Raw genomic sequence first — 18,850 nt, 5'->3', positions numbered from 1 at the left:
CATCGCGGAAAAGAGGCTTCAATTTTACGATACAAACGAAATTCACTCAGGTAACACACGCCTTTTTTAAAAGTGGATAGAATAGATAGATTGACTCGTGTGCATAGACACAATCTATACAAATATATAAATTGCATTTATGCACACAAGTCAATATTTTAAAAAATTTGACTTACACTACTATGACTTTTACCCCTCCATATATATATATATCAAGAGACACGGTAGTGTCTCGCGCCAAGTACATGCGCATGAGACCGCCGTGACTCTTTTACGCGAACACACGAGTTGCAAGTACAAGAGATTTTGAGATCTCAATAACAAGTAAACGGATCAAGTTCTAACTAGGCTTGATCGATAGCTTGGGTTTGAATTATGTAATAAAAGTGTTTTTACTTTTCCGCTACATGCCCTACGAGAGGAGATATTGCGACGCAAAGTCTGAAATGTTAAATTTTACAACTAAGAAACGTCGTCGTCGTCGTCGTCGTCGCCGTACGTACGGTTGCTTTTGCATCGATAGATGGCGTTTTTGAGATACCTCGAGTGTTTAAAAAGAGACAGTATATACGTGCGTGTGCGTTCAGTGCAGATAGAGCGTTCAGCGAGCTGTCAATCAGTTATAACCTAGAAATATATATCGTGCAACACCGTAGTCTCTCATCGTTAAATACAATCGTTTAATTTCGAATTTTAGTCGCGTCATGCAAGGATCGAAGTATCACGATATTAAGATGGGCGTTACAAGAAGCGAAATACCGGCGGGTCGGATTTATCAGTGTAGTCACAGTCGTGACCGTCGTGACATAAGTTATCATCAATATATCAATATATATTGATCGCAGAGAGCTGATATCAAAGAAAGGAGATCTTTAAGAAAGAAAGTGTATTCAAAATCGCACACGTCTGTATGTACGTATATGCTGTCTTGTAAATTGTAAAAGTTGAAGAGAATGAGAAAGTGATCTGTAGCGCAATTTGTATTCTAGGCAATTATGCTAATTAGTTGAATCAAGTCCATTATTATCCATTATTATGATACACGTTGATTTTATACCATGATGTCTAGAAATATTAATTATTCACGAAATTAGCAATAACAACAAAATAAATTTTGGTAAGTATATAGTATATATAGTATAATAGTACACTTTTTTTGATCAATTTTTTTTTAAATTTACAAATTTTGTGTATTTTGTGTAGTAAAACAGATTCTGAGAAAGAAAATCATCGCTCATGTTCTGTTTGTTTCTAATTAATATTTAAAATTACGATGTCAGTAAGTAAAGAAATAATAATTGAAACGATAATTTATGGATATGTATTTCGCTTCTTATTTTAAATAGATGATATTGTGCTTTTGGTTAAAGCAGAGAATACCCTGTATTTACGCTTTCTACTATTCTCTGCTTTAACATAGATTATAATTTTAAAATATATAATTGAATAAAATTGTAAATAACATATGATTTAATAGTAAGAAGCGAAATATATGTATATTCATAAATTATTATTTCTTTACTTACCGACATTGTGATATTTTATGTATTAATTATAAACAAACGGAAAATGAGCGACAATTTTCCTTCTGAGAATCTTTTTTACTACCCAAAATACACAAAATTTGAACATTTTAAAAGAATCAGAGAGCGTGCCGTTATTCTACATATTTACCTAAAATTTTATTAAATTATCAAATTAATAATTAGTTACAAAAAATTGCTAATTACGTAAAAATTAATAACATTTAGGTAGAAGTGAATTTTACGCATTACTCAAGAAATTGGTAATTCATCAGAGAAAAATTTCTAGTTACGTGAAAATTAGTATTTAGGCGAAAATAAATTAATTTTTTTGCAAATTGATAATTAGTAAAAATAAATTCTTTATTAAAATAATTAATAGAGTTTGTCAAAAATAAATTACTACATATTTGAAAATTAATAATTAGTGAAAAATAATTACTAATTTTTTCAATAATGAATAATCAGTCTCAGGTAAAAAAAATATATATAATATTATTTATATTATGCGAACATGACAAGCATATAATATATATATATATATATATATATAACATTAACATAATTGTGTCTTTAAACCACGTTTAACTGCAATAATTGAACAATTAGTTTGTCATGTTCGCATAATATAAATAATTTCATAAAGGGGCTAGTGAATATTTACGCGGGTGACATGTTGTGTCTTACATTTATTAACCGGTTATTGCGATAAATATTATCACATGCCTCGGTGGTCGAATTGATACAACGCCCTACACGGAATGAGGGAATTTCCAGGTTCGAATCCTGGCTGAGGTAATATTTTTTGCAATAATTTTTTTACAGTTTTTAAATAATTAAATCGCGTCGATTTAATTGTAATTAAAATGATTTTTTGTAATATTAAAAATTTGTTAAAAAGAATTAAGAAACTATTATCACTTGGGTTTAGAATAAGAAGACTCTTGAATAGGAATACGAAGATACCACTTGGGTTTTATTTCTTTAAAGTTGTTGCATAACAATTATCTTTCAAAGCAATATACATATTCTCTTTACAATTGGCGAACGTGGGACACGTGGACATCGAATTCAAGGTATTAATACACGTAGACACCGAAAACTACGGTGCGCACTATGTGGACCTCGTCATCGGCAACCTGGGACACGTAGACATCGAATTCAACGTATTATTACACCTGGACACCGAAAACTATGAAGCGCACTATCTGGACCTCGTCATCGGCAACCTGGGATACCTAGACATCGAATTCAAGCTTGATTCATAAGAATCGACTTAAAAATTCCCTAACGGCACTTTCTGCCAAGCGTAGAGAACCTTCTTTTCCGGCAGCGGTGGTAATACGATGTAATAAGAATACGAAATCTCTCCAGATAAACATGAAGCAATTGATATAAGCAATATATATTATATATATACCTAATTTACTTAAATAGAAATCTTATTCCTCCTGACCGATAAGTCTATCGACCTAATTTCGAAATACGCGCGCGATATCGAAACTCGCGATACCTGCGCCGCCAGTGTCGAAAAAGTGAAAGTGACATTTCTGGTATATGTATATGTCTTATATATATGTCATATAAGACGTCGGCGTTAGGGGGAGGAAGTATCTTAATATTAAAATTTTCACATTTGGACTTTGCGTCGCAATATCTCCGCTCGTAGGGCACGTAGCGGAATATTATAAGAGAAACCCCCCCCCCCTAATTGGACCCCAAGCTATCGATCAAGCCTACTTAGAACTTGATCCGTTCACTCGTTATCGAGATCTCAACATCTCGGGTACTCGCAACCCGTCGCGTCGCGTAAAAGAGTCACGGTCGGTCTCGCTCCGCGTGTACTTGGCACGAGACACTACCGTGTCTCTTGATTACGGATAGGGAAGGGTTTTTAATGTTCCAACGATAGCTGTGTTTTAGTCCGACACTTATCGGCTCGCAGTTTTAAATTAGATATATATGTATATTCGTCGCTTGTAATTTATAATTATAAGCATTAAGAACGAGCTTTGTTCGCTAGCCCCTTTATGAAATTATCCAATAATTAAATTATATTAAACCAATTAATAATTTTTAAAATAAATAATTTACTTGAGACTAAATATTCATTATTGAAAACGTTAATAATTATTTTTTACTAATTATTAATTTTTAAATAAGTAAATAGTAATTCATTTTTTACAATATTACCAATTTACAAAAGAAATTAATTTATTTTCACCTAAATACTAATTTTCACGTAACTAGAAATTTATCTTTGACAAATTATCAATTTTTTAAGTAATGCGTAATTTACTTGTACCTAAATATTATAAAACTGGAATTCTAAATATTATATTTTATGTAGCTAATTAGTAATTTTTTGTGACTAATTACTAATTTGCTAATTTAATAAAAATTTAATTTGTTTCCCTGCTTAACACTGCAGAATGATATTAGTACAAAATTACCTTTTTCAAAAAAGATAAAAAAAGGCGCCAAGTACACGCAATCTATTTTGTAAATCCAAAAATCCAACCTAAGTGGTAGCAGCTTTGTTTCTCCTTAACAAAATTATATCACAAAATTGCGTTATCTAACTCAGCATAAGTGATGTTATTTTAAAAAATATATATGAAATCTTTAAATTGTGCCAATTACAAAAATATATATATATACTAACTGGTTACACAGGCTTCGCCCGGGAGTCGGCTACGTTTGTGCTGTATTGTGCCGCAAACCGCAACTCTGTAACTCAAAGCGTACTCGAAAAAATTAAAAAAAAACAAAATTTTTGATAGCTCCGCACTTTTCAAATTTTCAGTTTTTGAAGTGAAACTTCTTTAGGCACGGTAGTGAGTTCGATTCGCGACACGAAAAAGTGTAATGGAAGTGAAACTTCTTTGGTACGGTAGTAAGTTCGATTGTGCGACACGAAAAGTGTAACGAAAATTTGACCAATAAGCGTACGGCGTTGGCGAGACGGTTCTTCTTCTGGCACGGTAAGTTCGATTATGCGACACGAAAAGTGTAACGAAAATTCGACCAATAGGCGTACGAAATTAAACTTCTTTGGTACGGTAGTAAGTTTGATTGTGCGACACGGAAAGTGTAACGAAAATTCGACCAATAGGCGTACGAAATCAAACTTCTTTGGTACGGTAGTAAGTTCGATTGTGCGACACGAAAAGTGTAACGAAAATTTGACCAATAGGCGTACGAAATGAAACTTCTTTGGTACGGTAGTAAGTTCGATTGTGCGACACGAAAAAACGTCACAAAATAGTGTCACGAAAATTCGACCAACAGGCGTACAAAGTGAAACTCCTTTTGGATCGGTAAGTAAATTCGATTTTGCGATTCGAAAACGCGTCACGAAAATTCGATCAGGCGTACGGCACTGGCGAGACGGATATAGTGAGAACTGCGTGTAACACTATATTTTCGAGTTGCGGGCGGCTCGGAGTGACTAATTCCGTTGCATTGTTTTTGTATTAATTTCAGAAAAGTTATGGCAAAGCCTTGCCTTCAGAAGTTTCACTTCTAACGCGCGTGGCGACCACGCGTTCATTTTTTTATCGTAACTCTTTCTGTTATTATATTTTTTAAATAATATTTTAGCACAATGTTAGCACAACTTATTGTTAGCACAACTCAGCACAATCGAAAAAATTGAAAAAAACGAAAAGTGGGGGGCTGACCTAAAAATTCGTTTTTTTTTTTAATTTTCTTTCGTATTTTTCATATTATGGTTATAATATTCGAGCACAATATAGCACAAACCTAGCACAATTCAGCACAACCGTGAAAATATGTTAATTCTAAAAGTGGGGGGCTAACTTCTAATAGGTCATGTCGTGACCTCTTGCATGCGCGTGCGGCCACTGAGCATGCGCATATGGCCACAGGGCATGTTTGTAGTCGCTACATCTCGTCGGTATGACAGGTCTAGGCTCATAACCTCATAGTCGTCAACTTTAACCGTTAATATCTCGCTTCGCGGAGCAGAGCGACACTTTTTTCTGCCAGATTCTGCCAGATTCGGTCGTTTTGTGCAAAAACGCGTCGATTAAGCCTAAGTTCAACGAAATCGATGAGGAGGCCCAAATTCTTCAGATTTACCTTTTTTATCTGCCAAATGAAAAGAGATATTGAGTTTATTCCAACGGCACAACGTGGCACAAATTACTATTTATCAACAAAAAAAATTGGGTTTATTTCGGGAAAAGTGCGGGGCTAGTATAATTTTGTTTTCTTAATTGTTATCGAAGTTATTAATCTCGCGTTTGCGGCACAAGTCAGCACAAATGCAGCATAATACGGCACAATAAAAGAAACTGAAAATTTGAAAAATGCGGGGCTATTTTTTTTTTTTTTTTTTTTTTAGTACGCTTTGAGTTACAGAGTTGCGTTTGCGGCACAATACAACACAAACGTAGCACAATGTAGCACAATTATTAAAAATACAGAATTCAAAAAGTGCGAGGCCAACTTCACACACGTTAAGATTTGGTCAATTATTTCCCGAAAAATTGGAAAAATTTCGGATACCGGTTCCCAAAAAGATCGGTAACAAGAAACTGTACACTCTATAACACTCCCCGGAAAATTCTACCCTTATTTTGTATACTCGGTATATTCGGTCGAATAGTTTAAGAGTGTATAAAGAACAGACATACATACATACAGACATTCTATTTTATATTAAAAACTTCTTTTTTTTTGTTAGTGAAATTTAATAAGCGGTATTATTTGACCAAACTGACGCTTTACATTAATTAAATCCTCGACGTTTTGACACTCGTTTTGTGTCCTTATCCAGAGTACTAAACCTATCTCATATTAGTCGCACGTGAATTTCTTGCAGTTTATTACTTTGTCAGATTTCGATGTTGTCTAATTATTAAAATGAAGGAGCCTCGATCCATCCTGAATTAACAATGCGATGTAGCACAAGGTTCAGAAGTAACCGGAACGGAGACATGTGAGAGCAGTCATTCCGAGTCAGAGGACGGCATCGGACAGTTCGAGGATGGATCGAGGCTCCTTCATTTTAATAATTAGACAACATCGAAATCTGACAAAGTAATAAACTGCAAGAAATTCACGTGCGACTAATATGAGATAGGTTTAGTACTCTGGATAAGGACACAAAACGAGTGTCAAAACGTCGAGGATTTAATTAATGTAAAGCGTCAGTTTGGTCAAATAATACCGCTTATTCTATTTTATATACACTCCTCACAAAAATTAAAGGAACACTTAAATTTTCTTAAAAACTAGGCAAAATTTGAGCAGCTGTATCTTTGTTAAAAATAAACAAAATTTAAGTTTTAAAAAAGGGTTTCAAAACTTGAAATCTCTACTTTCAGAAGATCACTATTTTCTTTTAGTTTCTGTGAGTTTGGTAATTTTTACATATAAAAAACCACGAGCTGGACAAAATGGGAAATTTTCTTCTCATTTTGTGGGCCTGTCACGTGCCCAAAAAAATCCTGCAAAATTTTTTTACTTTCAAATGTGAAAGCTCGTGGTTTTTCTTACAAAATTATTTTTTAAAAATGTTTCTACGATTTTTTGTTACTGACAATGAGTTATCGCGGATTGAATAAGAAATGAACATTTTGACTTTGATTGCTCATAACTCCGTTAAAAATCATCGTACCGCAATTCCCAAAGTTTTAGCTTTAAGAATCCACTTTGCGAATTGCGGTACGATGATTTTTAATGGAGTTATGAGCAATCAAAGTCAAAATGCTCATTTCTTATTCAATCCGCGATAACTCATTGCCAGTAACAAAAAATCGTAAAAACATTTTTAAAAAAAGATTTTGTAGGGAAAACTTTGAGCTTCCACATTGAAAAGTCAACAAATTTCGCAGGATTTTTTTGGGCATGTGACAGGCTCACAAAATGAGAAGAAAATTTCCCATTTTGTCCAGCTCGTGGTTTTCTATAAACCCTTTTTTAAAACTTAAATTTTATTCATTTTTAACAAAGATACAGCTGCTCAAATTTTGCTTAGTTTTTAAGAAAATTTAAGTGTTCCTTTAATTTTTGTGAGGTGTTTGTTCCGTAATTTCTGTCGCGATCGCGGTCAATACCGTACGGTGACGCCATCCGTCAGACGCCCTTAGAACGAGGGGATTTCGCGCCGCTCCCCGCGACAACCCGAACTGCGAAGTTTTCCCGACGAGTATCGATCCGTCATGCCGTGATCGCATGATCACGAAAACACGGCTAATTGGTCGATGCCCGTCGCGGGCCCGAAAGCTCCCGAAACGCGAGAGCTCCGGGATCAGTGGTCTCAAGTACTCCGGAACACGAGGTAGTACACCGCCGTGTATCCGTTCTAGTTTCCGTTTCACGCGGTCTCATTATTCCGTCGTGCATACGACTCGCGTGCTCGTTACAAGCACCGCTGATTGTTTCGCGCAGTTCGTGCGTCCTCAGCAATCCACCCTCGCTACAGCGAGCGGTGAAACATCGCGTATAAGTCGCGCCGCGCCTCGCCATTATACGACTCGAGCTTCTCGATTCGTCACCTGTGAACGTTTCGCGTCTTGTATCACCAACAAGTGCGACAGCAATTGAACGCCGTAGGAGCGTTCGGCAAGTGCATATCAAAGTGCGCTTTCGTTGCCAAAGCCGCCGTGATCGGCCGTATACGGTCACATTCCGCGACTACCGCGTCGAGCGGTCACCGAATCACGTGCGCGCACCGTGACGTGTTCACATAAGAGCGCGCTCACCCGAACTGTATATAGATTGTGCATTAAATAAAGACTTTTGTGAATTGTTTATCCAAGTCCCTGTGGTCTTTAATCGCACGTCGGATCTCTGTCGGGGTCGACCCGGCAACAAGTGGCGAACCGGAGTTACGCCCGGAGTACAATTCGCCAACAGAGTTTATATAGATTGCTTTGAAAAATAATTGTTGTGCAATTATTTTAAAAAAATAAAACCCAAGTGTAACATACTTTTATGCTACCAATAAAAATATTTAATTAAAATAAAATAAATAAATTTTTCTTGTAATAACAAATTTTTGAATAAAAAACAATAAAAATAATTTAGGGAAGAATGCGATGGGAGTAAGGCAATGCCAAGTTCTCTTACAAAAAAATTATTTATTTTATTTTAATTAAATATTTTTATTTTCTACTGTTACCTTTTTAATTCTTTATGATTAAAATGATTCTTTGTAATATTATAATTTTATTAAAGAGAATTAAAGTTATTACTTGGGTTGGAATAGGAAGACCCTTGAATGGGAGAACAGAGATATGCACCACTTGGGTTTTATTTTTTTAAAGTAGTTGCACAACAATTATTTTTTAAAGCAATATTATATTCTCTTTGTAATTGACGCAATTTAAAGATTTTATATATATTTTTTTAAATAACATGTCACTTATAGGTTGAGTTAGGTAACGCAATTTTGTGATATAATTTTGTTAAGGAGAAATAAAGCTACTACCACTTAGGTTCGGTTTTTGAATTTACATTACAATTTACTCAAATGTTTTCTCTTTTTTCTGCATTTGCATAAGATTATTTGCTGAACTAATAAATACGTGACATTTGTTATGCAGGAACGTTTACTACTACGTCAACTACTACAACGAAATTACACCGTAAAATGGAGATCCAGACCTTAGAGAAGTCAAAATCTAATAACAGTGGTGGTAAGATTTAGATATTATCTAGATATTATTAGTTTACCGTGTATATATGGGGCATTCTATGCCAAATCAACCTGGGTTTGACCTTCGACCTCTCGGATTCGGTCGGCGATTTTTTATGTTATTGTTCCAATTCTAAAATGCACTCAGATTTTTTTTAGATTTTTTTTATAAAATTGATTCAGGTATAATTTTTTAAATCGACATATCGATGGCCACAATTTAAAAATCTAAACAAATTCTCAAAAATCCTATGTCAGATACCAAAATTTTTAAACTTTGACCCAAAGTGGGCCGGCGATTGCTTCTAATTTTTTCGAGCTTTTTTCGAGTTTTTTTTTAAATATTGAAATAATTAAAAGCGGACGTCAGTCTACCGTAGGCTGTTGCTTGAACATTTTTATATGCAACAGGATTTTTGAGAATTTTTGTAAATTTTTTTAAAGCAATTTTTCAAAATAAAAAGAAACTGTGTTGGAAAAATCTGAAAAAATTCTCTAAAATCCTGCGTTATATAAAAATGTTCAAGCAACAGCCAAACCAATTTAAGTGGTTTCACGTCATTTAATTACATATCTTTGTGAAAAATAATCGCAGAGCGATATTTAAAGAAGCATTTTAAAGCTTAAACTCTCAGCTTTCAATTACTTTTTCTGCAAAGATTTTATTACAAATGTTACTAATTTAAAATAAACCTAAAGTACTATATATATATGTTACGGGAAATATGAAAAATTGGGAATTATATATAATGGCCGGCCAATATGGATAATTCCCAATTTGTTTGGTCAAAATGATTAATAGAGAAGAATTAATCAAATTTCCCGGTTATTATGCATATTTTCCAATTCTGAATGGTCATTTTGATAAATCATCTTATTTGATTAACTGTTTAAAGCGCGTCACTAACCTACATAGTGACGCGTTTTAAACAGTTAAATACTTTTAAAGCGCATCATCTAACCTATGTAGGTTAGTGACGCGTTTTAAACAGTTAAATACTTTTAAAGCGCGTCATCTAACCTATGTAGGTTAGTGACGCGTTTTAAACAGTTAATCAAATAAGATGATTTATCAAAATGACCATTTTGCATTGGAAAATATATATAATGACCGGTTAATTTGATTAATTTGAACATTTTTGCTTTTATTATTCAAATGTCCCAAAAGAAGCAGGAATTATGCATATTGCCCGGTCATTATGCATAATAACCGATTTAATCAAATTTCCCGTAACATATATACATATATGTATGTATGTGTGTGTATATGTATACATAATATAATATAGAATGATGATATATAATTATATAATAATAATAATATGATAACGATAATAGGGGTGACGGCTGGTCTAGTGGGTAGAGCGCCAGATTTGTAATCCGGAGAACCGGGTTCGAATCCCGCTAGGCCTCGGAGGAATAAAAAACCCTCCCCCTCCATCTAGCGGAGAGAAGTCTCCCTAGATGGAAAAACTGGGTTCCGTCTCTTCGGAGGAGACGTTAAACAGTTGGTCCACAGAAAGGTTCGGATAGGGTTGGGTACGTCCCTTTAAAAACGCCCTTTAAGGCCCCCTGGGGTATATAAAGTAAATATCTTCATCCTTTATAATAACGATAATAATTAATTTTTCAAATCCAGAGAAAATCCATTATTTTCACAAATTGCAAAAAAAACTCTCTGCTTTCCTCTGCTATAACTCGTAAACTATCTATCTGAGAAAAAAGTGTTCAAAACAAAAGTTGTAGAAAATTGTATGCTCTACAACTTTGTAACAAACAATTTTGCTCTAAATTGCAGTAAAAACGAGATATTCGGTGAAAAACCAGAGTATAGCGCCATTTTTTCAAAATGGCGGCGCGAGCGGCAGCTTGCCGAGGTCGCAAACTTAGGATTTTTATTAAGACCCCAAAATGAACCAAATTGCCAACTATAAACAATCCTTGACCTTTTGAAACCTCGAACCTACTCATTGACTGGGCTATGTTATATTTACGAAACTTTAGTGAGTAACACGTTATTTTCATAAATATATACACTCACCCGCAAAAATATAGGCCACTTGAAATCAGTGCTAAAAGCACCAAATTCAAAGTTACATATCTTTGTGAAAAATAATCGCAAAGTGATATTTAAAAAAGCATGTTAAAGCTTGAATCCTCAGCTTTTGAATGCTTCAAGGCTCGTTTCTCTGCGAAGATTTTACTACAAACGGCGCTAATTTAAAGTAGACCTTACAAAATTGAGGGAAAAAACTTCGACTTTCATAGCGTGCACGTAAAAAAAAATTTATTCTCCAAATTTTATTGATTGTATTGTAAAATTTAACATTTTTCTCGTTAAAATGCTTTTTTAATCATTGCGCTACCATTTTTTTCACTAAGTTATGCCAATTTGAAGTGAGTAGTGCATTTTCAGGTCTTTTCTCTAAAAATCTGTATTCTGCCGCCGATATTCGTAGAATATCTTGAAACTGCTCCGTTGGCAAAATAGTACAAATAACAAATTGCAATATTCTTACAGAAGTAACGAACCACGGGACACTTATCTCCGCTGTGACACACACACACGCGCGCGCGCAAGATGTGAGTCCGACTGTGTAACCTTCCCATGAAAGAAGATAATTTACTTTTTTCTCAAAATCGGTCAAAGTTATTGTGTTTAAAAAGCTCTCACATCACTTAAAATGACCACCGTCATTATCTGTACTGTACAAATTACTCGACTCAAGATGCTCCATATGGTCAGATTTTAATCTTGTGTGAGTGCGTGCGTGTGTGTGTCACAGCGGAGATAAGTATCCCGCGGTTCGTTACTCCCGTAAGAATATTGCAATTTGTTATTTGCACTATTTTGCCAACGGAGCAGTTTCAAAAGTTACGAATATCGGCGGCAGAATACAAATTTTTAGAGAAAAACTTGAAAATTTGACCAAAAAGGTTTTGTCAGGTCTCTATTTGATCGCCATCTCTCGGATGGGGATCGCAACCCACCGAGAGTATTTTGCCTAGTGTGGGGGTATGGCAAGGATAGGTGCGCTCAGGTTCCCATAATAACTATATCTTTTTGGAGGTAAAATCTCGCTCTATATTCTTTATCTATGTACAGGTTTATATACAGTAACTGATTGATCTCTTTGGTATATGTGAGAGTAGATGGATGTGCACGCTTGCTACTTCTGCTTCTGGAATGAGACAATCGACTTTTTAAATCTGCTATCTGTTTCGTCAGTTTGATAATCTGTTGCTCAATTGACGGGTTTGATGTCGTGGGCTGCACACTGGCCACGGCTACGGTTCTGCAGGTGACTTCGTAAATTTTATCGGCCTGCTCGGCTACGTCCTCCAGATTGTCAGCACTCCGTGTAACCAAAATAGCTTGTAACTGGGACGGTAATCTGCCTATCCACAGGGTACGTAGGAGTTACTCCGGTATGGCCGTGCTGGCCAATGCTTGAAGATGTCGCAGGAATTGAGAAGGTCTGCGGTCGCCCATTTCCTCAAGTTCCAACAACTGTCGGATTTGCTGCTCCTGAGAGAGCGACAGGCGTTGTATTAACGCCTTTTTTATACTCTCGTATTTATTGTTCTCGGGAGGTTTTGTAATTAAATCTTTAATTTCTTTGGCGTGCTTAGTCTCAATGTGTGACAAGACATAAGCGTATTTAATGCCGTCTTGCGTAATGCCTCCTAGTATGAATTGTCCTTCAATTTGCGCGAACCACAGCTCGGGCTCGTCCGCCCAGAAAGGAGGTACTTTCAATGCCACCCGGTTGACTTGTAAACGTTCTTCTGCCGGTACGCTCCCTGAGGGTCCTGCCTGTGGTTCCGTCATCGGCAGTTTAATCGTATATAGAGTGAGATAGAGCGATATCGGGGTCACCAATTTGTGGAGGTATGGTAAGGATAGGTGCGCTCAGGTTCCCACAATAACTATACCTTTTTAAAGGTAAAATCTTGCTCTATATTCTTTATCTATGTACAGGTTTATATACAGGTACTGATTGATCTCTTTGATATATGTGAGAGTAGATGGATGTGCGGGATTGTGTAGGAGATTTATTGTGTAGTGTATTATTGAGTGTGGTGTTAGTCTCCGAACAGCTTTTTTATTAGGGACCTCTTCTTCGCGCTCAGATCCTTCTGCAGAAACAGATTTTGCCCAGAAGTCTTCGGCTTGCCCTTCGGTGTAGTAGGTAAAGGACTCAAGCGGATTCGAGAAGGCCGAGGTCGAGGAGTCTGGAAGACGTGGTCAGTCTGCGTCGCCACAGATATACCAGGAGTGCTCGAATTGGTCGGAGCGGGTAGGAGCCGGATACGTGGTACTCGGTTCGGCAGGTCGATAAGGTGTAGCTTCCGCGGCAGGAAAGTCTCCACTTTGGAGATCGGGAACGGACCCTCGGTCTTGACCTCAGGTACAAGAATCGGAATCGGAATCGGACTTGGAAAAGGCAGCGCCTTGGTCTCCACCGGATTCGATACTGCCCGTCGGGCTGAGTCGTAACGACCCCGGAAACCTTTCCGCGGCAGGGTGTCTGTCGACTCTTACCGAAGAAAGTTAATGCCCTGCAAAGCAGGTATAAACGAAGGCCCCAGAGAAGTACACTCCGTAATCAAAAGGGTTATTATGTCAGAGGCCCGGGTAGTAAGCACGCCCTGACTGGCGATCCTGAGAACGCTAGAAAAACCCTGCTGAGCGGCTCTCGTTATAGGAATCGATGTCAAACTTTACTGCAGAAAACGAGTCTCAGTCTTCCTCAGTTCTTATACGCTGTTGATTTAATTCTTAGTTCTACTAGTTTTAGCTTTAATGGATTAATTTATGACCAAATCTTCGGTAGCTCTATGGGATCTCCCTTATCTCCAATTTTCGCTGATATGGTTATGGATGATTGTGCTTAATGTAACGAGTTTCTGCTCTTGAGAAAACCACGTGATCGGACCGTTTGATAGATAGAAAACATATCCTGATGTCGAACGCCTCGTTTCTATGTCATTTGCAAAATCTGTATCAGAATAGCCTACAAGCCTTGAGACTACTGCTAAAAACATTAGAAAGCCTACGGCCTCTCTGTACGGTACGTTTATCATTTGCTCCCCTTTTTCGACTGGAAATAGAGATGCGTGCGGATCTGCTCATTTTAAATTTTTCAATTACTTTTCGCGCGTATGGCGCTTGATGAATTGAGAGTATGGCGTACGTTAGCCACTTTATAATCGACTTCGCTTGCCGTGTGTTCGCTCGCTCGCAGAAGATAGGAGACGCAGTGTAGTGGAGCCGTAAATGACGAGAAGTTGCTGTACGATATTTACATATGTTTATTCTTACTTAATATGTACAGTTTGATTGGCGAGTCTTATGTGGCCCTGATAAGGGCTGTTTGATTCCCCTTTAAGGCGGGAGTGCTCACGCCAGACAAGGTACGGCGATGTCTGTGTCCAGTAGAGCGGCTGGCACGATCTCCACTGGCCGGACTTTCTCCAAGCCGGAGGTGTCCCGGGAGGCACGTTGGGGCACCGGCGGTCGAGAGCCGGACCGTCTGTCTGCGTTGCTCGAGTGCCTGTTAGACCTGGGATGTCCGTTTGCACTCCTCTCTGGGTGGTAGGTGTCTCCCACTCGCTGTCTGTCTGCGCCTCGAAGTCGCTGGTGCGAGGCCGGACCTAAAGGCCCCGATGGACTCGGGCCGGAGGTATGGTCTGCGTTCCCTGTGTGTACTGATCTCCGGGCAATAGTGGCAGCGGCGACAGCAACGGAGGCACCGTCCAGCAAGGAGAGGTGTAGCGTCGGAGCCGTATATCCCAGGTGGTCAGCAGGGCTCGTAAAGGCCTAGAAGGGCGGCCACGGTGGCGGGTCTAGGCGTATGAGTTTCCACGCAGCAGGGCGTATGTCCTGCGGCTGCTCCGGTTGTTTCGGCGGCAGCAAGGTGCGGGAAGTCGGTGGTCTCGTACGTCTCCACTGAGGCAGCGTTCGCCGATTATCAAAACGCTCTCGTTCAGCAGCTTCCTTGATGGAGGGCTGTTGAGTGAAAACAGTTGAAGATGCCTTCGCTGCCGGCCTTTATATACAAGTCCTCGTTGAATTTTCCTTACGAGAAAGTCAGCCGCCTAGCGGTGAAAGCTTGTTGTGATCTTTGTATTGAGGTCATGCCGGTAGCAGCGGCGGTGTGTGCCGCGCGCGGCCGGTTGCTGTGCCGTTGGCGCGCTCGCTCCTGGCGGGACGCGGCACAGGGTTGCCGCTTGGCAGGGGCGCACTCGTATGCGATCGGTGTGGCGGTTGAGCCGCCGTTTGCCAGGGCGCTCATAGCCGCCACAGAGAGCGACTTACTTTTTCTGTTTCGCGTTATTTGCAGGTCGACAAATGTTTTCCCGTTGCCTATTGTAATGTCGAATGTTTTGCTTAATTCGTTCAATACAGTCTCTAGAATGTCTTTTGACTTCGCTGCGCCTAGACCGTCGTCGACGAACAATGCGAGATACACTATTTCACCATTTATTTTTTCAACAAAAATTCACTGATTCGCTTCAGTAGTTTTATACTCATACTGGTTCAAAAACTTTGCGAATTTTTTGTTTCAGCATCGCAGAGCTTGTTTAAACCCGTATAGTGATTTTATTAGTGATTTTGCACATATCACTTTTCGTCGGTCTTTCTCTTCCTTCTTCTTCGACGATGAGGCCTTCGGGGATCTCCATGAAGATGTCTTCCTTCAGTTCGCCATATAAAAATGCAGTTTGCACGTCATACTGCAGAAGCTCGAGATCATCCTCTGCCATCATTGCCAGTAAGGCCCGAAGTGAGTCACAGCGAACGACAATGCAAACGTCTCCGTGCAGTTTATGCCTTGTCTCTGCATGAAGCCCCTTGCACAGAGCCTCGCCTTGAATTCCTGAGTTTTTCTTTCCGGATCTTCTTTTACTCGAATATCCATTTTGAGTCGATAGTCTTGTGCTTCGATGGCCTTGGTACGAGTGTCCACATGTGATTGCGCTCGTGCGCTTGTAGCTCTTCCTTAACAGCACGTGCCCACTGCGTGGCATCCTTGCTGTTCCTTGCCTCGTTACATGTGTTTGGTGTGACGTATTCGGCAATATATAATTCTAATCTGTCTGGCATTCTCAGTCTCGCTCGATCTCTCAAAGCTCGACCTTTTTTCTCAATTTTTGGCTGTGGCTCAGCCCAATTGTTTTTATCCGGAACTTCCTCGAACTTATCTTCTTCATATTCGGATTCATCGGAGATTACCTGGATCTCTTTTTGTTGCTTGTTACCTTTTTCAGAGATCCTAGGTCGTCGCAGCACTATATCTTCTTTCTGCTTGCTCTTAACCTAACTTATACTATCTTAACCTACTTAACCCAGTGATGTGGATGTAAACTTCTGCCTCTGCATCCGCCGCGCACACACACACACCCCCTCCGCAAGGGACTTACGTTTCCTCTTGCTTCAATAAAAACCCGTTAGAACCACCTCTAGTCCCCTCTCTTCGGCTTTTCACTCACTCTCTCTTATTTTTACCTCAATCACACCTCATTCCTCCCCTCCCTCTAAACCCTCAAAGTACCCCCTTCTATTCCTATCTTTCTCGATCTCCCTTACCCACCATTCCCCCTCTCCTTCCTCTCCCAGCACCCATCTCCTCGCTTCCTGCCAACTCCCCTTCCTTATCCCATTCCCTACAACGCTCCCACGTCTCCTCCTCTCCCTCGCACAGTCAACAAATTCTTTTCTCCTCCTCCTCCCAATGTCTCCCCTCCCTTATTTTGTTCCCCAGCCCAAATCTCGCAATCCTATTCTACCTACTTTCCCCCCACCCTTTCTTTAGGTATTCTAGTATTCTTTCCTCTTTTACTTTCTTATACCATTTATTGTACCTTGACTCTTTTATTCTCTCCCATCTCTCTATTCTTTGTACCTCCTTTTCCCACCTTATCTCCTATATTCTTATCTTCTCCTCCCCCCTCTCTCCACCTCTCCCTCTTCCCACAAGCCTCTTTCGCTTATAAAGTTCCTCCTACCCTCTTCCCAACTTGAGGTTCCTCCTCTCCTCCCCGTTCTTTCCTTCACCTCCTCTCAACATATTCTTGCCAGCTCGCTTCCTCCTCCCTCTCCCAGCCTTTTTTCGAACCCCCACGCCCTTCTACCCGCCCTGCCTCTTAATTTTTCTCTCTGCAGCTCCTCCCTCACCAAGTACCACGGCGTCCTCCTGTCTGCTCCCAGCACCCATCTAAAATATTTTTCTTCTAGCCTCTCCTTTCTTCTCATTCCCATATTTCTACCCCGTACCCCATTACCGTCCAAACCAGCTTATTAAATAGCCAAAACCTTTTCCCCCAGTCCTTCCCAAACCTCCTCTTTCCTATCCCCCACACTTGCCCTATTACCGCCGCCGCCTTCCTAACCCTTTCTTTCACGTGCGCCTCTTGCCCTTCATTCCTGTGTAGCGTATACCCTAGGTATCGGAACTCCTTCACCTCTTCCACTTTTCTTCTTTTCCACCGCCAATTTTTTTTCACCATCCTGCCTCCTCCTTTTCTAAATCTCATGATCTTGGTTTTCTCTGCATTTAGTTCCAACCTTTTCTTATCCAAATACCTCTCCAGCCTCTCCATCATACTTCTCATTTTATCTTCCCTCTCCGCCAGCAGCACCATATCATCCGCAAACTCCAGGTCATACACCCTTCCTTCCCCCAGCCTGATCCCCCCCACTTGACCTTTTTCATCTTCTTCTCCAAGTTAGCCAACAATATAATAAAAAGCAGTGGGCTCAGTGGACACCCCTGCCTTACCCCTCTTACTGTCCAAAAACTCTTCCCCAGCTCCTTTCCCGCTCTAATCCTACTTTTTGTCTCTCTCAGTACTTTCTCTATTCTCTCAACCAGACCCTCCCTAACCTCCCTCTCCCTTAATGCTTCCATCAACACCTCCCCGTCCACCGAGTCAAATCCCGCCTTTAGGTCCACAAACAACGCCACCACCTTTCCCCCCTTCCTTCCTAGTTGTCTATTCACTAGGTAATTAAGCACAAATGTTGTCCACCGTCCCCTTCCTAAATCCCGTTTGATTCGGCGGGATGATCCCCTTGTGCTCTATTTCCTCCCTCAGTCTCTCTGATAACACCGCCACGTACACCTTGTATAAGGTGGAGAGTAAGGTAACCCCCCTATAGTCTTCTGCCCTCTCCCCCTCTCCCTTCTTTACTATGGGCACAATCACCCCCTCCTTCCAGCTCTCCAGCCACCCTCTTCCCCTTCATACTTTGTTACAAAACCCTCTTACCCACTCCACCAACTCTTCTCCCCTGTGTTGCCACACCTCGCTCGGAATACCGTCTACCCCCGCCGCATTTCCATCCTTCATTTTCTTTAAGACCCTTTTCACTTCTTCCATACTTATTTCCTCCTTACCTCCCTCTCCCACCCCCTCCTTTCTCTCTTTCCTTTGATAACCCTTCCCTTTACCCACTCCAAGTAATCCCATAAAATGCTCTTTCCACTCCGCCATCTCTATCCCTTCCGTCACTTTCCTCCTCTTTTTCCTCTCCCTATTAACTAATCCCCACACTTCACTTTCACTTCTCACCTCCGCCGCTTTTTTTCCCACCTTTCATTTTTCTCCTTTTTTTTCCTCTTGCACATTTCCCTAAATTCTTGCTTCCTCC

At 39.6% G+C, this 18,850-nt stretch overlaps 1 protein-coding gene across 1 annotated transcript in view; it reads left to right on the top strand.

Annotated features, from left to right (window-relative positions):
• LOC139819259 (uncharacterized) overlaps positions 1–18,850 on the top strand; it is a 255,776-nt gene that overhangs the window by 150,920 nt on the left and 86,006 nt on the right. The window contains exon 5 of the mRNA XM_071788466.1: positions 9,101–9,193. Coding sequence (XP_071644567.1) covers positions 9,101–9,193 — 93 coding nt within the window. The remainder of the gene's footprint in view (positions 1–9,100; positions 9,194–18,850) is intronic.

This window comes from Temnothorax longispinosus, chromosome 9 (assembly GCF_030848805.1).
Source record: "Temnothorax longispinosus isolate EJ_2023e chromosome 9, Tlon_JGU_v1, whole genome shotgun sequence".
NCBI lineage: Eukaryota > Metazoa > Arthropoda > Insecta > Hymenoptera > Formicidae > Temnothorax > Temnothorax longispinosus.
Note: the sequence above shows the minus strand (reverse complement) of the source record. Positions and strands in the feature narration are given on the sequence as shown.